Source organism: Chiloscyllium plagiosum, unplaced genomic scaffold, assembly GCF_037043375.1.
Source record: "Chiloscyllium plagiosum isolate Xiang-an unplaced genomic scaffold, Cpla_swu_hap1 HiC_scaffold_21, whole genome shotgun sequence".
NCBI lineage: Eukaryota > Metazoa > Chordata > Chondrichthyes > Orectolobiformes > Hemiscylliidae > Chiloscyllium > Chiloscyllium plagiosum.
In genome coordinates, this window is record NW_028270159.1 from 19,265,068 (window position 1) to 19,290,932 (window position 25,865).

Genomic DNA, 25,865 nt, shown 5'->3' on the forward strand with positions numbered 1-25,865 from the left:
CAAAACTTCCTATTCAAGTATGCATCCAGATGCTTTTCAAATGTTGCAATTATACCCACCTTCTCATTTCTTCTGGCAGCTCCGTCCATACGTGCATCACCCTCTGCATGAAAAAGTTTCCCGTTCAGGTCCCTTTCAAACTTTTCCCATCTCATCTTAAACCTATGGTACGGTATTTCTCTCTTAGGTCTTTCCCTAACCTTCTGTGAACTAAGGAGGATAGTCACAGGTTTTGCAATCTTTATATTGAACTGAAAAAATCTCCATGCCCTCTCCCAGATTTCACAATCAAACTAAATTATGTGTAACATTTCATACAATCTCCAGCTGAGGCTGAACTATTCTGCATTCTTTTCTATTACCCAGATGTTCTTAAGTAAGGTATGACTTGTCTAGTTAGCACACAAAACAATACACTGTATCATGTACATGTGACAATAAAAAGTCAAATCAAATCAGTTGTTTGAAAGGGTTCCTTGATTTTGTATGCAGTACCCCTGTTTAGAAAATAAATTTCCTGTGTGTCTTAACCGTCTTATCAAATATGGTCAAAGACTTATAAAAACATACGTTGTCATTCTACCGTACTGACACCGAGTCTTGAAGTAGTACCATTCAGACAATACAAAGTTCACTCCAAACTGCATCATCCACGTTGCTTCATGAAGTCGCATCTTCCTGGGCGCTGAAGTAAAATGAATCCTGATTTTTGTTTCTTCCTCTGGAATACCCATTGCACCCAATGTGAGTTTGGGCTGGGAATCGTCACGCGTGAAGCGTCGCGTCAGTTGTGAAGGTGTTGGAGATGATACCACCTCTCAGGCGTTTCCCAGATTTGGCCAAAATGGAAACACAGTATCTAAGAACAAAATTGAAAACCTCGCCCCCTAAACCTTATACACCAGCTCCTCATGAATTACTATTGATTTGTAATTGCATATTTATAAACTAGAAGTTGGTTCCTTTTGTCAGACAATAAGTTCATGTGAAATGTCATGTCTACACAATTGGGATTTGTGGGCGAGGTCGTGGGTCGGTGAAGTTGCTTTTTTGTGGGTTTGGACTTGCACTGGGCGGTGCTGAGGATGCGTGCTGCCCTTAGCCCGCACACACTCATCGCTTCAACTTCCTTATGATGATGATGATGATGGTGATGTGTTAATTACATAAGCACACGCAAATAAATCGCGGGAAAGAGAAAAAATGGCGGCCGATGGGGCAAGGAGCTGTGAGTGTGACTGCACATTGTGTCTGTGCCCCCCTAGCAGCACAGGCGACTCCGCTTGACTGATTGCTCTGTGAAAGGACTTTTGTCGATCAAGGGGAAGCGGCACTTTCATCAGATTGACCACAGTGAAGTGGAAACGTGTGTGTGAGAGAGAGAGAGACAGACAGGCAGGCAGAGAGGGTAAGGCTGGAGCAGGTTTGTCTTACACTAGGAGAGAGAGAAGGCGGAGAAGGAGTTTGAAAAATTCAGAAATGTTTTGATGTTTAATATGAAGTTAACTATGATTCGGATCAGTGTTCGGAGATTCGGAATGCAGCCTGAAGTATTCTTTTTAGCAATTAACTGACTTGCTGAAACTCTCAAAACTCCAGCTGGAGTTTCCCCCTCTAAATGTAAAGTATCGCCCGATGATTATTGAAAATATGCATGTGCAAGTATGTGCAAAATATGTAAAACATTAGTTAATTTCGCTGGATGACGCAGACAGTGCTCGCATGCGAATTAAAATTGATCATGTATAAATCTCCTGAAGTATTTATCATTTCAGAAGCCTTCTGTTGCCGGCATCTGGAATTTATTTGCTTTTCAATCAATTAAACAGTATAATATGTTATACTAAATGTATGTTGATGAACGCACAATTGTATATTTTTCAAATTTTTCAAAACTATTGCCTGAAAAGCGGCCATGTTTGACATATAGGTCTTTTAGCTCTGGAATGTCCTCTGCTCAAGTTGCACTTTATTTGTGATTTTATCTTCTGAATTTTCTTTTGCTTAAGGTGTCTGACCAGTTTGGACTGAATTAGGGCGGGATCTGACTCAGTGTTCTCAGACAGTGTCAAGGTTGGTTTTGGGTGGAAGGTGCATTTTTTTCATGTATGAACTCAATCCTTTCTTCGCTGCTAGTGAGATAAAATTTGCAAAAAGAAAGTAACGGCGCTCCTGTCAATGTCAGAGACGTAGAGAGGCTGCCTGTGACCACCCCGAGTCTGACTGACATTGAGATGGACCACTCACAATCTCTCGGTAGGCCACTGTAAACTTTGGACCAATCAGAGCCATCGGAGGCGGGGCTAGAGGGCGGGTTTTGCTGGACGTCATTGGCTGCTGGGATCCAAAGGGGCGGGCCTTTATTGGCGCGCTTTGACATTCTCAGGAAGTGCTTGGTGTCGAGACAATCACTTATGCAGCAGCAGATGACAGGCTCACTCACCTCAGTTGACAGCGTCATTACTGCCGAACCTGCCCCCAGTAGGTGAAGTCAAGCTTTCAGCAAGTGAAGTAGTCGGCAGAGAAGTTGAGTTACATTGAAGTTACATTGTTACAGCGTAAGTGCTGTAACAAAAACAGAAATTGTTGGAGAAATTCAACTGAAGTTCTGAAGGGCCACTGGATCGAAACGTTGACTCTGCTTTCTCTCCATAGATGCTGCCAGAGCTGCTGAGTTTCTCCAGCAATTTCCGTTTTTGTTTCAGACCCTCAGCATCTGCAGTTCTTCGTTTTATTTTTGTGCTGTACTCTAAACATCGGCAATGAATCGGCATTCTGTCTTAGTATGAATTTGTTACTTAAAATTTATTTGGTAAAATTAAGAGTTTTTTTTCAAGAATAAATGAATTCTAATATGTTTAAAACATAATCATGGCACAGGGGATAGCACTGCAGCCTCACAGCACCAGGGACCCAGATTCGATTCCTGCCTTGGGTGACTGTCTGTACCATCTTGCCCTGTTTGCTTGGGTTTCTGCTGGGTGCTTCAGTTTTTTCCCACAATCCAAAGATGTGCAGGTTAGCATGTCATTGTTAAATTGTTGTGTAATGTCCAGTGATGTGCAGGCTAGGCAGATTAACTATTTTGCTGAAAATGTGTTGCTGGAAAAGCGCAGCAGGTCAGGCAGCATCCAGGGAACAGGAGAATCGACGTTTCGGGCATAAGCCCTTCTTCAGGAATGAGGAACGTTTGTCCAGCAGGCTAAGATAAAAGGTAGGGAGGAGGGACTTGGGGGAGGGGCGTCAGAAATGTGATAGGTGAAAAGAGGTCAAGGTGAGGGTGATAGGTCAGACTGGGGTGGGGGCGGAGAGGTCAGGAAGAAGATTGCAGGTTAGGAAGGCGGTGCTGAATTCGATGGATTTGACTGAGACAAGGTGGGGGGAGGGGAAATGAGGAAACTGGTGAAATCCGAGTTCATCCCTTGTGGTTGGAGGGTTCCTAGGCGGAAGATGAGGCGCTCTTCCTCCAACCGTCGTTTTGTTGTGGTCTGGCGATGGAGGAGTCCAAAGACCTACATATCCTTGGTGGAGTGGGAGGGGGATTTGAAGTGTTGAGCCACAGGTTGGTTGGGTTGGTTGGTCCGGGTGTCCAGAGGTGTTCTCTGAAACGCTCCGCAAGTAGCCGGCCTGTCTCCCCAATATAGAGGAGGCCACATCGGGTGCAGAGGATGCAATAGATGATGTGTGTGGAGGTGCAGGTGAATCTGTGGCGGATATGGAAGTTTCCTTTGGGGTCTTGGAGGGAGGTGAGGGGGGAGGTGTGGGCGCAAGTCTTGCACCTCCTGCGGTTGCAGGGGAAGGTGCCGGGAGTGGAGGTTGGGTTGGTGGGGGGTGTGGATCTGACGAGGGAGTCACGGAGGGAGTGGTCTTTACGGAATGCTGATAGGGGAGGGACCCCACCCTGGGGTGGGGTCCGTTTGGAGGTGGCGGAAATGACGGCGGATGATGCGCTGTACATGGAGATTGGTGGGGTGGTAGGTGAGGACCAGTGGGGTTCCTGGTCCTGGTGGCGATTGGAGGGGCGGGGCTCAAGGGCGGAGGAGCGGGAAGTGGAAGAGATGCGGTGGAGGGCATCGTCGACCATGTCGGGGGGGAAATTGTGGTCCTTGAAGAAGGAGGCCATCTGGGTTGTGCGTTTTTGGAACTGGTCCTTCTGGGAGCAGATGCGGCGGAGTCGAAGGAATTGGGAGAATGGGATGGCGTTTTTACAGGGGGCAGGGTGGGAGGAGGTGTAGTCCAGGGAGTCGGTCATCAGAGGGTGGGCGAGAGTCTTGGTTAATACAGAGTTAGCTTGGGAGTGTGAGTGGGATGCGCTTTGGAGAGTGGGTGCAGACTCCACGGGCAAAACGGCCTTTATCTGCACTGTAGGGACTCCATGATTCTAAGGAAAATAGGAGCAGGAGTAGGCCATTCAGACCTTCAAGCCTCCTCTACTGTTCAATATGATCATAACAGATCATCCAACTCCATGTCCCACTTTTTCTCCATATCCTTGCACCTCTTTCATGCTAAGAAGTAATGAAAATATTTAAGGAGTTTATAGAATTGTAGAATATGTTTAGTATGGAAGGAGACGATTCATCCTGTCAAATTAATAGTGGGTCTCTGAAAAAATAACTTAGTTAGTTCCACTGCCTCTGTCCTTTCTCCATGGTCTTGTTACTGCTTTTCTCTTCAGGCACTTATCTGATCCCCTTTGAAAGCCACAATTAAATCAATTTCTCAGACGGTACAATTCTGATTCTGAACACTTGGTATGTTTTAAAAAAAAAAAAAATGCCTTTGGTTCTTTTACCGATCATCTCAAATCTGTGTTCTCTGGCTTTCAACATTTCTGCAAATGGGAACAGTTTTTCTTGAGCTATTCTGCGTGAACCACTCATAATTTTAAACATCTCTTTTATATCTCCTCTCAAACCTTTTTAAGGATACCAACCCCAGCCTCTCCTATCTACATAACTGAATTTGTTTATCCACAAATCAAATCTTCTAAGTAGTTTCTGCACCCTCTTTAAAACCTTTATATCCTTCCTCCTGATGACTATATCAACATAGCTCTTTGATAAAGAGTTATGTTATTGAGCAAAAGTTGGTATTTTCACAAACCTTGTTTGGATCCAGAGTCATTGGGTTGAAGAATTGCCCAGGAGTTCTTTCAATGTAATTGGTGCTGTTGTGACCAATATTTTGAAAGAATGTATAAATAGAATTAAATACATTTGTTCAGAATGACCCTTAAATTGTCCACGTTGTGATGTGCTTTGCAATAATAAATGTATTTCGTAAAATTGAACAATTGATGAACATAGGTTGTGGATATAAGGGGGTTCAGAAGAACACAAGTCCAGCATAAATGGGTCACAGAATGTCAGGTTCCACTGCAACACTATAATTTCTCAAACCACTGTGCAATTTCAATATTTCAAAATCAGGTTATGTTGATATTATTCTGACAATTTAGATCCCAAAAGAGAGAATCACATTTCTGGCACCTAAGTCTGACATCCTTGTTCTGCCTCTCCTTACTATGTTGGAGGATGTAGTAAGAAAATGTGCACCTCTGTTGCATCTGTAATAGCATTTATTTTGATAAAGACATTTGTAGCCCAAAGGCTGAATTGTAGCAACTTGCATCAAAAACATCCAAAGACCCAATAATAAACTTGAAAATATGCAACATTGTAATAATGACAAAAATAACCATTCAACAAGTAACAAAAGTGGATATTAAAGAAGGTAATGTTGAACTAAAATTGCAAACCAATTCACCATTTCTGTGAATTTCAATTGAGGCTGCAGAATTCACAATGCGTGTTGATTGATATCCCAAAGACAATGAACAGAATAAACTAATTTGCTTTTCGGATTTAATTGAACAAACAAATTGACTGCAACTTGGATGTGTTTTAAATCTTGGTGTGTTTCAATATGAAAATAATTGACACTAATTTAATTTTTTTTCTCCAAAATATAAATACATCTGTGCAGATTTTTCACAATTTTATTTTAATCAAACTCTCATGTAGATTCATTTAAACGGATGCCATGATGTGGAGGAGCAGGTGTTAGACTGGGGTGGACTAGGTTAAAAATCACACAACACCAGGTTCTAGTCCAACAGGTTTATTTGGAAGCACTAGCTTTCGGAGCACTGCTCCTTTATCATGTGGTTGTGGAGTATAAGATCATAAGACACAGAATTTATAGCAAAAGATTACAGTGTCATGAAACTGAAATGATATATTGAACAAACCTGGCTTGCTGTTTAGTCTTTCATCTTTTATAATGGTTGCAAGTTTCAGTTCATTAATATGTAAATCACAGAACTTCTCTTAAGTCACCTTGAGATAACATCTCAACTCAGACAATGCATTAAAGATGTGAGGTCAGAGTTTGTCTGTATCCTAATCTTGAATCAGACTGGTTCTATTTCCAAAGTGGAATTTACAAACTATCACATGGATTGACTGCCTGCAGATGGTGCATCTTTCAAGCAAAATAGAATGTATCTGCAAATATAATTCTGCAAAAACAAATTCAACCCATGGACTTATATGTGTGTGTGTGCATGAGAGAGAGTGTGAGTGAGTGTTAGTTTGCATATGTGAAAGCTTGCTAACACGTGTGTGTGTGTGTGTGGGTTTAATGGAGTATAAGCCTGTGAAAGGGTGTGAGTCTGGGGTGTGTGTGTGTGTATGAGAGAGAGTGTGTGTGTATAAGAGAGGGTTCTGCATTAGTGTGTGAGTATGTAAGAGTGTGTGTTTGTGTGTGCGAGTATATAGTGTAGTGGGGTCACCTGTAGTGTGACTTGAACGTAAGATCCCGGTTGAGGCCATTCTCATGGATATTAAACTTGGCTGTTAGCCTCTGCTTGGCCACTTTGCATTGCTGACTATCCTGAAGTCTGCCTCAGGGAATGGTCCCCCAAAGATCCAAGGCCGAATGTCCCTTACTGCTGAGTGCTCCCCGACTGGGAGGGAACATCCCTGTCTGTTGATTTTTGTGCATGTCCATTCATCTGTTGTCATAGCATCTGCTTGATCTCGCCAATGTACTATGCCTTAAGGTATCCCTGCCCGCAGCATATGAGAGAGACAAAGTAGACCAAGTCATATGAGTAGCTGCCACGTACACAGTGGGTAGTGTCCCCATGGGTAATGGTGGTATCTGTGTCAACACTGACACATCTTGCAGTGGTTGACATGACAGGGTTGTACCGTGTTGTGGTCAATGTTGTCCTGAAAGCTGCGAATGATCGTCTGTTTAAGGTTTGGTGGTTCCATTTAAAAGGAAGGGAACTATAACAGAGACAATAAAGATTTCTAAAGTATCTTATAATTGCATTGTTTCAAAACTTGTTTTAGGGAGTGGTGACCATTATTATGGAGGTAAATCTGGTTTTAATTGAAGGAAGGATAGTGGTCAGTTTATTAGGGGAACTTCCTGCCTTGTTTTCAAACAATGGTGCACTCCAGCTAAAATAGGCTTCCCAAAGTGGTGGCTGGAACCCAGAGAGGGATTATGAACTGAAATTTGGTGGCAGCAATGGAGCTCCGACCAAGTTACAACAGCTATGCTCCCAATCTAACAGGCCTCTGCTCCCACAGTTCTCACTGAGGAGATGCATTAATATCAAAGTTTCAAAATGGTGACAGTGGAAAAACGTTTGAAATGCACTGAGGTAACACATTAGTTGTCTCTTTTGAAGGACATCTATCAACATTACATGCCCCGAAGTTGAATTAGTGTATTAACTTTATTTAGGCACATTAAATCAGGCACTTAAATTACAATAATTACCTTATTGTAACATTTTGACACCAAAACATGGATACTACCAGCTGACTTTAGCTAATATAATATGTACAGTATTGACATAAAATTCATTTCAATTTGCTGTTTTATATACAGAAATGTCAAAAAGTTGCCAGTTAATGTACAACATGTACAATACATGTAAAGGCATTTTAGTAACAAAAGGAGAATTTAGACAAGGATCAGATAAATGTGATGTTAAACTTATGAATCTCAGTACTAAAATTGTAATAGATATTTTCTGGTGATTCTTTCTGAAGATACTACCAGAGGAAATCTTCAGAACATTTGTGGAATGGAAAATAAAGTCAAAAAAAAGAGAGATGCAAAGCAAGTAATCCAAGTTTGGGGAGATCTAGATGCCAAATCCAGATGTATTGCAACCACGGACACTGAAAGGTAGTGAGGAGAAACCAGAGGCACTGGTGTTTAGATATAAAAGCAGAGATGCCAAAGCATTGACAACTAGCATATACACTTCTTAATTGCAAAAGAAAAAGTATAACAAGACCTTGTGTTTAATAAATTACCTAAGTACAGCTCTCGCAAGAAATGTAGACTCATAGAGATGTACAGCATGGAAACAGACCCTTCAGTACAACTCGTCCATGCTGATCAGATATCCCAACCCAACCTAGTCCCACCTGCCAGCACACGGCTCATATCCCTCCAAACCCTTCATATTCATTTACCCAACTAAATGCCTTTTAAATGTTGTAATTGTACTAGCCTCCACCACTTCCTCTGATAGCTCATTCCATACACGTACCACTCTCTGCATAAAAACGTTGCCCCTTAGGTCTCTTTTATATCTTTCCCCTCTCACCCTAAACCTATTCCCTCTAGTTCTGGACTCCGCCACCCCAGGGAAGAGACTTTATCCTATCCATGCCCCTCATGATTTTATAAACCTCTATAAGGTCACCGCTCAGCCTCCAGCACTCCAGGGAAAACAGCGCCAGCCTGTTCAGCCTCTCCATATAGCTCAAATCCTCCAACCCTGGCAACATCCTTGTAAATCTTTTCTGAACGGTTTCAGGTCTCACAACATCCGTCCAATAGGAAGGAGACCAGAATTGCATGCAATATTCCAACAGTGGCCTAACCAATGTCCTGTACAGCTGCAACATGACCTCCCAGCTCCTGTACTCAATACTCTGACCAATAAAGGAAAGCATACCAAACGCCTTCTTCACTATCCCCTCTACCTGCGACTCTACTTTCAAGGAGCAATGAACCTGCATTCCAAAGTCTCATTGCTCAGCAGCACTCCTTCGTGTATAAGTCCTGCTAAGATTTGCTTTCCCAAAATGCAGCACCTCGCATTTATCTGAATTAAACTTCATCTGCCACTTCTCAGCCCATTGGCCCATCTGATCAAGATCCCGTTGTAATCTGAGGTAACCTGCTTTGCTGTCCACTACACTTCCAATTTTGGTGTCATCTGCAAACTTATGAACTATACCTCCTATGTTCAAATCCAAATCATTCATGTAAATTACGAAAAGTAGTGGACCCAGCACCGATCCTTGTGGCACTCCACTGATCAGAGACCTCCAGCCTGAAAAACAACCCTCCACCTCCACCCTCTGTCTTCTACCTTTGAGCCAGTTCTGTATTCAAATGGCTAGTTCTCCCTGTATTCCATGAGATCTAACCTTGCTAATCAGTCTCCCATGGGGAACCTTGTTGAACATCTTACTGAAGTCCATATAGGTCACATCTACTGCTCTGTCCTCATCAATCGTCTTTGTTATTTCTTCAAAAAACTCAATCAAGTTTGTGAGACATGATTTCCTTCCCACAAAGCCATGATGGCCAGCCCTAATCAGTCCTTGCCTTTCCAAATACATGTACATTCTCTCCCTCAGACCTCCCTCCAACAACTTGCCCATCACTGACATCAGGCTCACTGGTCTATAGTTCCCTGGCTTATCCTTACCACCCATCTTAAGCAGTGGTATCATGTTAGCCAATCTCCAGTCTTCCAGCACCTCAATGATACAAATATCTCAGCAAGGGGCCCAGCAATCACTTCCCTAGCTTCCCACAGAGTTCTAGGGTACACCTTATCAGGTCCTGAGGATTTATCCACATTTATGCTTTTCAAAACATCCAGCACTTCCTCCTCTGTAATATGGACATTTTGCAAAATGTCACCATTATTTCCCTACATTCTATATCTTCCATGTCCTTTTCCACAGTAAACACTGATGCAAAATACTTGTACAGTATCTCCTCCATCTCCACACAAAGGCTGCATTGCTGATCCTTGAGGGGCCGTATTCTGTTCCTAGTTACCTTTGTGTCCTTAATGTATTTGTAAAATACTTTGGATTCTCCTTTAACTCTATTTGCCAAAGCTATCTCATGACCCCTTTTTGCCCTCCTGATTTCCCTCTTAAATATTCTCCTACTGCCTTTATACTCTTCTAAGGATTCATTTGATCTATCTTGTCTATACCTGACATATGCTTCCTTCTTTTTCTTAACTAAACCCTCAATTTCTTTAGTCTTCCAGCATTCCCTACACATACGTGCCTTCCTTTCACCTCAACAAGAATATACTATCTCTAGAGTCTGATTATTTCTGAAGACTTCCCATTTTCCAGCCGTCCTTTATCTGCGAACATCTGCCCCCAATCAGCTTTTGAAAGTTCTTGCCTAATATCGTCAAAATTGGCTTTTCTCCAATTTAGAACTTCAACTTTTGGATCTGGTCTATTCTTTTCTATCACTATTTTAAAACTAATAGAATTATAGTCGCTGGCCCCAAAGTGCCCTCACTGACATCTCAGTCACCTGCCCTGCCTTATTTCTCAAGAGTAGGTCAAGTTTTGCACCTTCTCTAGTGGGTGCATCCACATACTGAATCAGAAGATTTTCTTGTACACACTTAACAAATTCCTCTCCATCTAAACCCTTAACACTACGACTGTCCCAGTCGATGTTTGGAAACGTTATAATCCCCTTCCATAACCACCCCATTATTTTTACAGATAACTGAGAGCTCCTTACAAATTTGTTTCTCAATTTCTCTCTGATTATTAGGGGGTTTATAATACAATCCCAATAAGATGATCACCCCTTTCTTATTTCTTAGTTCAACCCAAATAACTTCCATGGATGTATTTCCAGGAATATCCTCCCTCAGTACAGCTGTAATGCTATCCCTTATCAAAAACGCCGATCCCCCTCCTTTCTTGCCTCCCTTTTTATCCTTCCTGTAGCATTTGTATCCTGGAACATTAAGCTGCCAGTTCTGTCCATCCCTGAGCCACATTTCATGAATTGCTATGATATCCCAGTCCCATGTTCCTAACCATGCCCTGAGTTCATCCACTGTTCCTGTTAGGCTTCTTGCATTGAAATAAATGCAGTTTAATTTATCAGTCCTACTATGTTCTGTGCTTTGTCCTTTGTCACTGTCTGCCCTGACTGTTTGACTTGTTTCTGTTCTCAACTGTACCAGTCTCAGATTGATCTCTTTCCTCATTATCTCTCTGCCCTCCCCCACCACCTCCACCTTGCTAGTTTAAATCCTCCTGAGCAGCTCTAGCAAATCTCCCTGCCAATATATTAGTCCCCTTCCAATTCAGGTGCAATCCATCCTTCTTGGATGCCAGAAGAGATTCCAATGATCCAAAAATGTAAATACTTCTCCCATGCGCCAGCTCCTCAGCCATGCATTCATCTGCTCTATCCTCCTATTCCTGCCTTCACTAGCTCACAGCACCAGGAGTAATCCAGATATTGCTGCTCTCGAGGACCTCCTTTTTAAATTCCTGCCTAACTCTCTATATTCTCCCTTCAGAATCTCATCCTTTTCCCTTCCTAGTCATTGGTTCCAATGTGTACAATGACCTCTTGCTGGCCCTCTCCCCCTTGAGAACATTCTGCACCCTCTCTGAGACATCCTTGATCCTCACACCATTCTGATTTTTTGCTGCTGGCCGCAGAAGCATCTGTCTGTGCCTCAGACTAGAAAGTCCCTTAACACAATCGATCTCTTGGAACCTGAAGTACCCCTCATTGCATTAGAGCCAGTCTCAATACCAGAAACTTGGCTGATTGTGCTACATTCCCCTGAAAGTCCATCACCCCCTTCATTTTCCAAAACAGCATATTTGTTTGAAATGTGGATAGCCACTGAAGACTCCTGTATTACCCGCCTACCTCTCCTACCTTTCTTGGAGTTAGCTCACCTACCTGAGTTTATCTGCAGCTTTTTCCCCTTCCTATACTACCATTCGTCACACCTCCAGCTCTTGTAAATTCCTAATTGCCTCTCCAACCGATCCATTTGATCTGATAGGATTCGCAACCGACATTTATTGCAGATATACCCCTCAGTAACTCGTAAACTCTCCCTAAACTCCCACATCCATTAAGAAAAGCATCTCACTCTCCTAAAGGTCATTTTTGCTTCTTTCAATCTACAGACCCAGAAAATAACACTGTCTTATTTCTCCACTGCTCCAGGCTAACTTAATACTTATGGCTTATATTTTTAAGTTTAATCAAGAGACATATCTCAATAAAACATAGAATCAAGAAAGAACTTGCTCTACTCACTACTGCAGACTGCACACTTCAAAATATTCTCTTATCTGTTTCTGTGCTGTTAACTGTCCCAAACAGGTTCCTCCAAGATCAGTTGTGAATTTTGCTGGTTGTTAATTTTCCCAGATGCACTCCGATGTCCAGATACAGATAAAATTTGTTCAAGCCATGCATCCTACTACAACTGTTGGCCAAATGCCTTTTCAGCAATAAGTTAGATGGAGTATCTGTAAGGAGGAGAATAAAGTTAAGGGAGGAAATTCCAGAGTTTAGGAATTTAATTAATGAAGGTATGGCCACTGATAGGGAAGAGATTAAAGTGAGAGATGTTAAGAGGCTGGAATTTGAATAGCACAAAGTTGAGGTTCTTTTGTAAGAGAACAAATAGGGCAGCTAGTTATTCACTGAAAGGTAATAAATCTCCAGTTATTCTCCACTCCAATTAGTTTAAGTGAAGCATTAACCTGTTGAGCTGATTCTATTTCCTGTACTGTTGTTTCTACAGAATATTAATAAACTTTGCTATGATTTACATTTGTAATAACTTTGAACCAAAAGTCTGGAGGTGGTGAGGATCTCCAGAAATAATGGATAGTGGTTCAGAACTTAGTAAGAGTTTGCTGCAGCAACTGCTTCTTCTGGAACAAAATAATCACTTCATTTGAGTGTAATAGAGATTGTTAATTGACTGATCTTCATTAACATTACTGAAATGTGAATTTTCTTATTTGGATTTACAGCATTAGGAGGAACTGATGGAGAAAAGTACATTGGAACCACAACGGAGAGATGTTGGTGCTATCTCCAAATGCATCCAGAAGAATTCTAATAAATCCCTGCAAAATGGAGCAGTGTATATGGAACAGGATTGTGCATTTTCTGAAGGGCAATATGTCTTATCCAGATGGACAGATGGTTTGGTCTACCTGGGAAAAATCAAGAAGGCATGAATATTCCTGAAATTCCTAATTTAATTTGAAAATGCCTCTCTGTATAAATTTCTATCTATAAGAATGTGTTGCAGTTTTCCTATTTGCCGCTCTCTCAAGTTGAGGATATGAGAACCCAAATTGTGTGAATCTCTACTTTTCTTAATTAAGCTTTCAACAGATTATATTTGGCCAATGTGGAAAGGAATGTCACTATTTCCACCAACTAGATATTCTCTCTCGCACTCTTTCTCGCTGTTTGTCCTCCCCACACCCCCACCAATCCACCAACGGCCCCACACCCAGAAAATACGTGTGATTTGCAGTGGAACTTCAGATTCAGAATACACTACTTTGATACTCTTCATTGGGCCATTTTTATATTTGTATGATTCATACAGCGCAGAAACCTTCAGACCAACTCATCCGTGTGTTTTAAAAAAAATTCTCAAGGTCAGGTTCGTAGGAGAGTAGTCTGACACAGAACAAACGACCAAGAGGCGAGACTGCTAGAATATGGGCATTTTATTCCCCGCAGTGTCGCACAACGGGTCTGGCTTATACTCACTCTACATGTTACAAAAACTGGGAGCCGTCAGTTCTCGTAGAGCGGTTGCCAACAACCCACGCTCGGCGGTTAAACGTAACCCCGGAGCAGACTCACCGAACTGGAGACTTTTCCAGCTGATATACTCCCTTCCAGATATAAACATTCATGTGAACAGCAGAGCAAGGCTAAAAAACACATTCCATTCTGGTTACATACAGATAAGAAGATTCACACGGGACTAAGCAACACCTCCATTCCGGTTAGATTCACACATGTATTGGGACATAATTTTTAACCGTTTCACCACATTCCACTGCTTGGAATTTTACACCACACCGTGCTAACCACATTTACTAAACGGAACCGTTTGCCTGTGTTTGGCCCATATCCCGCTTAACCTTTCTTACCCATTACCAAATGTTATTAAATGTTATAATTGTACCTACCTCTATCACTTCCTCTAGAGTTGCTCCTCAGGTCCTTTTTAAATCTTTCTCCTCTCACCCTAAACCTATGCTCTCTAGTTTTAGACACCCCTACCCTACCCATTGTTGAGAAGAAAATCAGTTCATTTCTGCAGAATTTTACCTTGCAGTAAATTCACTCCCATATTATACTCTTGAGCCTTATTTTGATTTGCACTTTTTAAAAAACTAGTGCCTTGTTTGAGAGATTATTCTAAACATTTAGGGTTTTTTGAGTAAAGATTGTTTTATTTTTTCTGGTCTTTGCACTGATGCACTGTGGGTACAGCAGAGCCTCAAAGAGAACATGGAGAAATAAAATGAAAAAATAACATTTATGTTCAAAATGATTAAAGCAAGATCATCTATTATTATTACTGAAATGTTAATCATCCATTTGGAGCTGAATTAGTAAATTGAGTTTTTTTAAAAAAATACTTTTCAGGTGAACAAGCATAAACACAGTTGCCTTTTAGTCTTTGAAGATAATTCTGAATTTTGGATTTTGTGGAAAGATATACAGCATGGTGAGTACAACTCAAAATTGAATTTAGACTCACTATCTTCTCAGTATCAAATCACTCCAGTGTTTAAAAAGGTTAATATTCTGACTTTTCACAATAATTGACTCTCCCTCATGATATTAGGATTATTTCTACCATTTTTATTATGAGGAAAGTAAGGATGAACTGGATCGTATTTTGTTTGACTATTTTACAGTTTCTCCACCTTTAGGTAAGGTATCACAGGTGCCAGAGGCCATTCTTCAAGTGTAAACCCAGAGTGTAGAGTCATAGTGGTGTACAGCATGGAAATAGATCCTTCGGTGCAACCCTGTCCATGCTGACCAGATATCAAAAATTAATCTAGTCCCATTGCCAGCATTTAGCCCACATCCCTCTTAAACCCTTCCTATTCATATATCCATCCGGATGCCTTAAATGTTGTAATTGTACCAGCCTTCACCACTTCCTCTGGCAGCTCATTCCATATATGCACCACCCTCAGTCTGAAAAGGTTGCCCCTTAGGTCCCTTTTAAATATTCCCCTCTTACCTTAAACTTATGCCCTCTAGTTTTGGACCCCCTACTCTGAGGAAAAGACCTTGTCTATTTACCTTATCCATGCCCCTCGTGATTTTACAAATCTGTATAAGGCCACCCCTCAGCCTCAACGCTACAGGGAAAATAGCTCCAGCCTATTTAGCCTCTCCCTATAGCTCAAACCCTCCAACCCTGGCGACATTCTTGTAAATCTTTTCTGAACCCTTTCACATTTCACGACATTCTTCCTAAAGCAGGGAGACCAGAATCGAAAGCAGTATTCCAAAAGCGGCCTAACCAATGTCGATAGTGGCAAGGTTGTTGCTTTGTGCTTCTTATGTTACTCACCCTCCCATTTATTGTTCATCGATTGCAGTCCGAAATGGGGACCATTTGCCATTCTTCCACTTCCTTCACTTATTTTCTTTCTTGAGTTCTCTATCTGTTGGAGGTTCTTGGTGATTTTTTTTAAATAGCAGGTAAATATTTTCTAATACACCTGTTCCGTGATGTTATGACACATATCTGGTATAGGTAGACTTAACCTGTGTCTCGTTGCTCAGATGTGGACAGTAGAAAGCGCCGTTGCGCTGTCCCACCCCCAGCTGTGATGTTCATCATATCCATGTGGTAGATATCTGGTGTACTCACTCTCACACGCACATGGAGACAGGCTTTAACATGTATTTCTCTCATCAAATGGAATAATAGGTATATTTAGTTCAAAATTCCCTTCAGTTTTATCTAAGCTGCAATTAGTGACATTGAAACCTGCAAACAAAGCTTCTTCTGCCAATTTCCTGAAGACAGTGATTTTTGCTAGAATACAGTTCACTACAACTTCCTCTAAGTGACTTAGAAGGTGAGTGTCAAAGAGCTACCTGAATAAGGGGAAAACTCACAGCTGTGCTGATCCAGATGCTCCCCTGAAATTGACACAAATGCTGTCCAATTGCTGTCAGTGGGGCAGATGCTGACAACCAGGTTGGTGTTAATGAATCAGCAGCCCATTTTGCTTTCTGTTCTTTCTCTTCTCCCTGTTGACTTTAATTAAGATAAACCTCATGAAAGATGTATAGCGTTCACCAAATTCACATTTTGTACAATCACACGAAGTCCAGCTGTACTTCAACGTATTGCAATCAGGGCAGATACCTAGTTAAATTTTTACCCAACCTTATTCTGCAAACTTAAATCATTTGGAAGCTGCAGCTCTTGAAATATATCAATATTATTTCATTCTTGTTTGTCCTCTTGTTTCTTCTCATGCTTGATTCTTTGTAAAAACAAAAATTTGCATGTAAAGGTCATTTTGTCTTAAACAGCTGGTGTTCCTGGAGAAGAGCCGAGGTGTAACATCTGCTCGGAGAAGGCATCTGCACCACCGAATGAAATATTGATTTGTGGCAAGTGCGGGCTAGGTAAGAGGTACTGTTGTAATCCCCTTTGAAAAAGTCCAAGCCCAGCTAAAGATATGCCTGAAAGGTCATCAGAAGAAATGTCATCATGGTAACCTGCTTTCCACAAGATGAATTTCTTATCATATCTAGTACTCCTAGGGTAGAGTCGGGGATTAGCAGGGACACCAGAATAAGAAATATGGGCTGAGAAAGTGGCATGACATGTGAATGCTTAAAAGTGCACATCACTTCATTACCATGCACAACCAGGCAGAGGAAGTAACACAATGGGAGGAATGAAAACAAAACTGAAGTGAAGGATTATTTTTAATGTAATAAGACCAAAAAATACAAAATTCATCATGTTAGGCAACAGCTGTGGTGAGAAAAGAGTAAGTGTATCAAATTAAGATGACCTTTGAATTCAAATTTGTTAAGTGCATCCAGGAGGGATTTGTGAAACAATGTGTAGATAGTTCATCTAGGGAATGAGATATATTAGATTAGGGTATGGGGTATGAGCCTGGCCAAGTGATCACATTTTCTGGGGGGGGGGGTTGCATTTTGGGAATAGTGATCATAAATTTTGAGACAATTATACAAAAGGATAAGACTGAACTTCTGGTGAAAGTGCAAAATTGGGGGAAGGCTAATTATAATAGTATTAGGCAAGAATTGGATTGGGAGGCTGTTTGAAGGTAAATCCTAAAAGACTCCTAAGGGAGTCATTTAAAAGTCATTTGACCGGAGTTCAGGGTAAGCATGTGAGGAAATAAGATCAGGATGATATGATTTGGGAATCTTGGATGATGGGAGATGTTATACAAAAACAGAAATTGCTACAACAAAAAACACAGCAAGCCTCGCAGCATCTGAAGCAGAGTTAACGTTTCAGGTCCAGTGACCTTTCTTCAGAATTGATGTTAGTGAGGAAAAAGTTGGTATATATGCTGAAGATTATGTGGACAGAGGGAGCGAGGAGTAAATGGTAGGTAGAGATGGAGCCCAGAAAGACAGGGAAAAGTCAAAGGAATAGGTAACGGTCAGCCTGGGAGAATCAATAGCGGTTAATGGAGACCATTAGTGGCTGATGATGGATTGAGTGTGGTAGCGACCTATGTGGTGACAAATTCTGGTGTGTAGGGATTGGAGTAAGGATATGGGAGGAGGTGCTCAGGTGCTGCAATTATTGACTTGATATTGAGTCCTGAAGGCTGCGAATAGAAAATGATTTGCGGTTCTTCCAGTTTCTCTGAAGCACTGCAGTAAGCCTGAGACAGATTTTGGCCAGGGAATACAGGGGTGTGTTGCAGGCATCAGAAAGCTCAAGGTCATTTTTGCAGACAGAACATAGGTGTTCAGCAAAGCAATCACCTGTCTGTGCTTCATTTCACCAATGTAGAGGAGACCACATTGTGATCAGCGAGTACAGTAGATTGGATTGAGTGAAGTGCAGGTGAATCAGGAGTTATGCCTGGAGCCTTGGATCGTGTGGAGGGAGGATGTAAACGGACAGGTTTAGCACCTTCTGCGATTGAATGGGAAGATGCTTTAGGGGTGTGGGGAGGTGTTGGGAGTGGAGGAGGAGTGGACCAAGGTGTTCCTGTGGAAAGCTAACAAGGGAGGAGAGGGGAATATTTGTCTGGTGGTGGCAGTCCACTGGAAGTTGTGGAAATGGTGGCTAATAATCCTTTGGATGTGAACACTGGAGGGATGGTTAGTGAGGATTTGGAGTCCCTATTGCTGTTGTGGGAGGGAAAAGAAGAAAAGAGATGTTAACTACATGGACTTACTAAAGCATTTGACAAGGTCCGGTATTGGTAGGCTGGTCCAGAAGATTAAGTTGCATGAGATCCGTGATGAGTTGGCACTTTCGATACAAATTGGCTTGGCTGTAGAAGACAGAGGGTAGTTGTGGAGAGTTGTTTTTTCTGACTGGAAGTCTATGATCAATGGTGTTCTGCAAGAATCAGTGCTGGGACGTGTTTTTGAAATATACATAAATGATTTGGATGAAAATGTCAGTAGTCTCTGATTAGTAGTTTGAAAATGACAATAAAATTGATGGAGTTGTAGATAATGAGGAAGAATATCAAAGAATGCAGCAAGATATTGTTTAGCTTTAAAACTGGATGGAGAAATGGCAGATGGAATTTAATCGGGACAAGTGAGGTGATGCATTTTGGGGAGGTCAAATGCAAGAGGAAGCTATACAGTAAATGCCTGCACTTTTAGGAACATTGATATATGGAGGGATCTTGGGACATAAGTCCAAAGCTTCCTGAAAGTGGCAACTCCAGTAAAGAAGATGTACAGCATGCTTGCCTTCATCAGTCAGGGCATTGAGTATAAAAGTTTGCAAGTCATGTTGCAACAATATAAGACTTTGGTCAGACCACATTTGGAGTACTGTGCACTCTTTTGGTCGCTGTGCTATAGGAAGGATGGAAAAGGTTTAAAAGAGGCTTACCAGGATGTTGCATATATTGGATATAAGGAGAGGTTGGATAAACCTTGATTGTTTTCACTAGAGTGTTGGAAGCTAAGGTACAACCTGATAGAAGTATATAAGATTATGAGGGACATAGGATGGATAGTCAGGGTCTCTTTCCCGAGATGGAAGTGTCAATACTAGGTTTCAGGTGAGAGAGGGAAAGTTTAAAGAGGGAAAGAGATGTGCGAGGCAAGTTTTTTTTCTACACAGGGTGTTGGTGCCTGGAACATGCTGCCAGGGGAGGTGACAGAGGCAAATGGAACAGTGAAGTTTAAGAGGCATTTAGACAGCCACATGAACAGGCAGGGATTAAAGGGATATGAACAATCCCAGCTTCCCCAGTCTTTTCAATAACTGAGCATCATTAACCTTGGCTTGCTACGGATTGTCTTGTAATCTTTACATGACAGAATATTTTAATTAATTAGGTGAATTAACTGAAAACCCTTGATTTTTATGTCAAATATTCTGTTATTATGTGAAGATGACATATCAACCTTATCTGCGAATCTGATTCATTTGATTTTAAAAGTTTGTTTAGAAAAGGATCTCATTTTCCACTGTTAAATTCATGTATTTCAGTATTTCTGAATATGCTAGTGCGGAAACAAACTCTGGAATACACTAACTATACCCTCAGGAGAATATTAAAGGAGGTTAAATGTCTTATTTCCAATTGAAAGCTAGTAAAATAGAAAGCTGATCATCAAAGTCATATGTGAAATGAGCTTGGGCACTTCAAACAATGCAAGTGTAGGTGCACAGCTCAGAATTGCTTTTAATTCAGCGTCATTCAGCATGAGATCAGTAATCTCACACTGTAAATTTTTATTGTATACCACACTGATACAGAATGGAACGTTCTTCTGTGGATAAGCTATCTTGTACAAATGAATTGTATCCTACAGCCGCATCTCTTTGATGTGGTTCTGTTCGCCGAGCTGGAAGTTTTTGTTGCAAACATTTCGTCCCCTGGCTAGGCGACATCATCAGTGCTTGGGAGCCTCCTGCGAAGCGCTTCTTTGATGTTTCCTCCGGTGTTTATAGTGGTCTGTCCCTGCCGCTTCCGGTTGTCAGCGGCAGGGACTGATTTAGCTCAGTTAGCTGAATGGCTGACTTGTTGTGTGTAGTAACACTAACAGCCTGGGTTCCATTCCTATGCTGGCTGAGGCTACAATAAAGGGTTCCCCTTCTCAACCTCTGGCTTTGCCTGAGGTGTGGTGATCTTCAGGTTAAACCACCACCAGTCAGCTCTCTCTTTCTAATGAGAGTGCAGCCGTATGGTCTGGTAAGAATATCATGTCTTTATCTTTAGCTCAATTTTGACACTGGATCCCTGAAATTGAAAGGTAATTAATTCTCAACAAAACACACCTCATCTTGATGAACACAAAATGTTCCCATTTGTCTCCTAATATCTTATGAACCTGGTTTACTTGTTTCAATTACACTTTCATGTCTGGTACCAGAATGCAGACTATTTGTCACTTGCCATCTAATATAATTTAAGTTCAACTTGAATAGTAAATCTTTGTTTCTGTTTAGGTTACCATCAGCAATGCCACAATCCCAAAGTAGATAGCACAACAAATGCATCCACTTCACCTTGGTTTTGTCGGCAGTGTATATTTGCATTGGCTGTCAGGGTAAGAGCCGTTCTTGCTTAAGTAACTCGTGGGTTTGACATCTTGGTGCAATACTGTGTGTGTGCTATTAAAACTATAAATACATATTTATAAGATTATTCAGGTTGTCCAGCAGGTGAAAGAGTGCTGAAGGAAGAATAATAGTGATGATTTGTTAATATTTAGGATTTGGGAAAGAGCTTAAAACAATTATGCATTTATAAAACTCAAAAAGACAGGTGTGGTCAAGAGGAAAGAGGAATTAAATTATAGATCAGCAAGAAGTATATAATAAATTGTTGGCCAAGAGTTATGGAGCTCGTATCTCAGTTGTTGGTGATTTTCAATGATCATCAGTGCATGTGTGATTGATATATCAACCTTACAAAGACAACAACATGACACACAGTTTATTGATATGCTCATCATAACACCCTCAATGAGGAACCTAAATTATGCTATATTACATCCTCAGGATGTTCCAAGACATTTCAGAGCTGATGAATTACTATTACTTGTCATAGTCACGATTGGTATTGAGGCTAACAGAGCAGCCGTTTACTGCACAGTAAGATCCCACAAAAGCAAGTGAAGTGAATGACTTTTTCAGGCTCATTTAAAATGAGGAAGGATGCTGGACAAGAGAACTTTCTATTGCTTTGAACTCTGAAAAACAACAGAAATTCTCTTTTCTCCACCTGATTATTGATGGTCCTCAGTGTGAATGCTATTGTTGGTATTAGAAGTGACCAGGACAAAATCTGAATATTTAGCCCTGAAACACAATACTTGCCTCCACATCTGGTATTATGCCGGGATGTACAGTGTGCAAGACTAATTCTTAGGAATCTCAAGTGTTTAAGCAACTTTGCTGTGATGTTTAGGTTTTTTTGTGTGAGTAACAGTTCTCCATTGAAATTGTGCACCACAAATTGTGTGATTTTCATCTAAAGGCAACCATGTACATAAATTATTCTCTTGTAAAGATGTCCTTTTTATACTATAAAGTATAATTGTTTTGAATAGGTATTATCTGATATCTGAGGGAATTTGCTGTTAGATGTATAGAATCCCTACAGTGTGGAAAGAGGCCATTCGACCCATGTCTGCACCGACTGTCCGAAGAGAATGCCACTCAGACCCAGCTCCCGACCCTATCCCCAAACTTTGCACTTACCATGGTTAATCCACCTAGCCTGCATATCCCCGGATAGTAAGGGCAATTTAGCATGGCCAATCCGTGCTCTGTGAGAGGAAACTGGAGGACCCAGTGGAAACCCACAGACATGGCCACTGTGTTGCCTATATCCTGAGTTCAAATAGGGCCTAATTGCCATTCCTTTGTCCATGCCTTTTATTAAATTGTTTCATTGGTTGGTTAGTTTTCTGTCCATTCAGTTGTGATTTACTGCTATTTGATGGCAAATATCATATTTGTAAGTCAGGAGCAAATGTTATACTCAAGTTAACCAATGTTAACCAATGTTAACCTCTGAAAATAAAGCAAAACAATTGATAAAGCACCGAATTTGGTGCAAATGATAAATTGCTAAATCTAAATTCAAAAGTAAAATATGAATGCTGGAAACTGGCTTCTCAGGAAAGCTGATTCACATACAGAGGAACCTCAATTATCCAGCATTTGATTAACTGAATTTTGGATTATCCGAACAAGATTGCCAGGTCCCAATGCTTGGCTGACTATGTTATCTGGCATTCGATTTAACCCAACGAAATACTCCCTGCCCTTGTCCTTTGGATAATCGAGGTTCCTCTGTATAACCTGTTTTCATCCACATGGTGCACAGGTGAAAATAAATTATTACAGGCAGCTTGCGCCAGGAACCCGAGGTTGAGAAAACACCTGAGCTTAAGTGAGGTACATACTGATCAGTGCGGAAATAAAAGACAATGAAGAAAGATAGTAGCATGTTTTGGGTTGGCTTGGTCATTAGACAGTAAGGGAGCAATGATGTACGCTCTCCTCCAACCGAGCGCTAATGTTGTGCACAGCTTCTAGTGGAGTTGTAACAAAAGAGATGCAATGATGCCTAAATGGTAACACTGGATTTGTTTTTGTTTTGTCTCCTTATAACAGAAAGGAGGTGCTTTGAAAAAGGGACCACTTGCTAAAGCTTTGCAGAGTGTGAAAAGAGTTTTGCCATACAACATGGATGAACTTAGCTGGGATTCTCTGCATAGAACCAACCTACAGCAATGTTACTGTTACTGTGGGGGACCTGGAGAGTAAGATTTGCACTATAGACTTTTTTTAAATTCCAGACATCCAAATTTTACTTTGTTTATCTTTCACCACCTCTGGTGCTCCTTCCTATTCCTTGACTGATTGCTTGGGGACATCCAGTGAGACTGGAACAGGAAGACCTGTCTTCAGGTCTTTTGACTATTCCTTTTTCCTTTTGGTAGAACTCATTTATTACATTTCAAGAATTCTTATTAAACTGAAACAATAGAATCTCTGTAGTGTGAAAACAGGCCATTCAGCCCAACAAGTCCACGCTGACCCTCTGAAGAGTATCTCTCCCAGACCCATTCCCCTACCCTATCCCGATCCCCATAACCCTGTATTTTCTCATGGCTAATGCACCTGTGGGCAATTGAGCATGGCCAATCCACCTTTCACATCTTTGGACTGTGAGAGAAAATCAGAGCACCGGACAGAAACCCACACAGACACAAGAAGAACGTACAAACTTCGTATAGACAGTCACCCGAGGCTGGAACTGAACCCGGGTCCCTGGTGCTGTGAGGCAGCAGTGCTAAATACTGAGCCACTTTGCCACCCCGTTGTGAATTAAATGAACCACTAGCTAAGTTTGACTCTAAAAGAGCTACAAATCACTGCTAAATGAATTCTGTATCCGTTGCCTATAAGGAAAGCATCTTGAGTATTTCTTATTCCATTGCCCTTGCATAGTTAGGCCTAAAGAATATTTCTTTCCTGACGGGAATATCCATGGCGAGTACTCTCTCGCCTAGGCTAAAAGGAGTATGACTACTGAGGGGAAATTAAAAGTTTGTTCTTGGGGAGAGGAAGGGAGAACGGATTATCTTTTTAAGAAATCTCATTATTTATATAATGCCCAAGAACGGTTTGATTGTATTTTTAAAATCAAATTGTTAATCATAGCTATGGGAGTATGACAAGGTCTGTGGTACTGGTAGCTCATGGTCACTTCAGAAATCAGTCCTTGGTTCCTCAGACACTATATATTTCAGTTCTGCAAATCATCGTTGTCTGTATTCTTTCTTTTCTTTCTCTCTGTCTGTCTCTCTCTCTCTGTCTTTCACTCTCTCACTGTCTCTCTCTGTCTGCTTTTTGGGCCACCTCAGATGTGCTGATGCTGCATTCACCTGAGATTATCACATGATAGCCATCAGTGAACTGAACCATCAGATTAGCTTCTATTGGCTGCATGTCCTCTTCTTTATTTTTGTCTTCCACATCGGATGAGTCAGTGACAGGCCTTATAGTTCTGAATATATACATTCATAAGTCGTAAGTGTTAAATTCACATGATCTCTTTGACTGATTAACTGATCAGAGCTCACCCCATAGGTATCAAAAGCAAAAACTTGCATTCATTACTACTTATTGCTCCAAAACAGCACCTTTATACATAATAAAGAAAATGATTGGATAGGAAAGGGCATTAAATGTAGTTTCACCTTGTTTCAGCACTCAGCTTTTCTACAGTGAAAAACTGACAGACCAGTTTGGTCCTGTACCATATGGTGCTTTGACATTTTAACGATTCTTTATTTGTGTGAAGGATTCAGTGAATCATCTTTCCACATCAATCTTCTGTTAAATTAGTATGGTGAACCTGGACCAAGTGGGCAAAGACGCTGAGCCACAGACCACGTGGTGCTAGATTCTTTTTGTAATTTCTGTTGGAATAGCTACTGAGGTGCAGCGCTTGGCCATGGTTTAGAGGATTAAAGCCAGTTAATCACATCCCTAAATGTAACCCCGTGCTTGCTGCTGGAAAGATCTCCTAGAGTGTGATGATGATGGGTGACAGGTTGGCCTCAGCCATGATGTCATCGATGATCTGCCACACTTTGATTCATTTGCAAAGGGTAACCATTTGGTTGAAGTACTGGAGGGATGCCATCACCATGGAAATATATCCAAGGAGTGTCTTCATAAGGAAAGGCAGGAGATTTAGGGATGAGACTGAGGATATGCAGTTCATTCTTGCAAGTCCCAATATCATTAATTTTTGAACAATCGGTGCCAGGAAAATCTTAATGTGATCTTTCTGCAAGAAAATCTCCTTTGAAATTTTATGTTTTTATTACCTCATCTTCGGCTGTTTACTTGTCAGAAATTGCTGAAACTGACCATGTGTGGTATTAGCAAGGAAAGGTTAAAATGTGTTATATTGTAAATGTGTTGGTACTTCATTCTGAGGTAAATGTGATTCCTCTTATCTGTTAACACCAGGTGGTACCTGAAGATGCTTCAGTGCTGCAGATGTAAGCAGTGGTTCCATGAAGCCTGTACCCAGTGTCTGAATGAAGCCATGATGTTTGGAGACAGGTTAGTTCACATTCATTCATTTTTCTAATATAATGATAAATGACAAATCTCAAACTGGGTTGGGAGAAAGTATCTGTAGAGTGTTATACTTTCACTCACTGCCACACCATGTTTATTAAGATTGGCCTTTGACTTCACTATTCCCTTATAAAATGGAATGCATTCTTCTGCTGAGCAACTGTTGGCATCAGGGCTGACAATACACTCATGAGATTGATGCATCCATATTTACTTAAAGGTCATAAACCTCACTTATTTTTCTCTTTTCTTGTTGCTACTTTCTTCATAAATTAATAAACAAAATGATTATTTCGGTACATATTTAATAAAAAGGGGTATCATCCCCACACCCATTTTGTGAGACACAGACTATGGCTGGAACAAAGCACTTCAACGAGAATTTTGCCCAGGACAT

The 25,865-nt window shown here is 41.1% G+C and overlaps 1 protein-coding gene across 2 annotated transcripts in view; it reads left to right on the forward strand.

The window, feature by feature from the left end:
- Positions 1 to 1,227: 1,227 nt before the first annotated feature.
- The window catches only part of phf19 (PHD finger protein 19), a 48,706-nt gene continuing 24,068 nt past the window's right edge, over positions 1,228 to 25,865 (forward strand). The window contains exons 1-8 of one of the 2 annotated variants that reach the window (XM_087998387.1): positions 2,030 to 2,073; positions 8,076 to 8,214; positions 13,119 to 13,322; positions 14,767 to 14,848; positions 16,690 to 16,785; positions 20,804 to 20,904; positions 22,982 to 23,130; positions 25,355 to 25,450. In XM_087998387.1, coding sequence (XP_087854513.1) covers positions 13,134 to 13,322; positions 14,767 to 14,848; positions 16,690 to 16,785; positions 20,804 to 20,904; positions 22,982 to 23,130; positions 25,355 to 25,450 — 713 coding nt within the window. In that variant the 5' untranslated portion in view covers positions 2,030 to 2,073; positions 8,076 to 8,214; positions 13,119 to 13,133. Of the gene's footprint in view, positions 1,409 to 2,029; positions 2,074 to 8,075; positions 8,215 to 13,118; positions 13,323 to 14,766; positions 14,849 to 16,689; positions 16,786 to 20,803; positions 20,905 to 22,981; positions 23,131 to 25,354; positions 25,451 to 25,865 lie in introns of those variants that run through there. The other variant, XM_043720279.2, reaches the window with a different exon arrangement.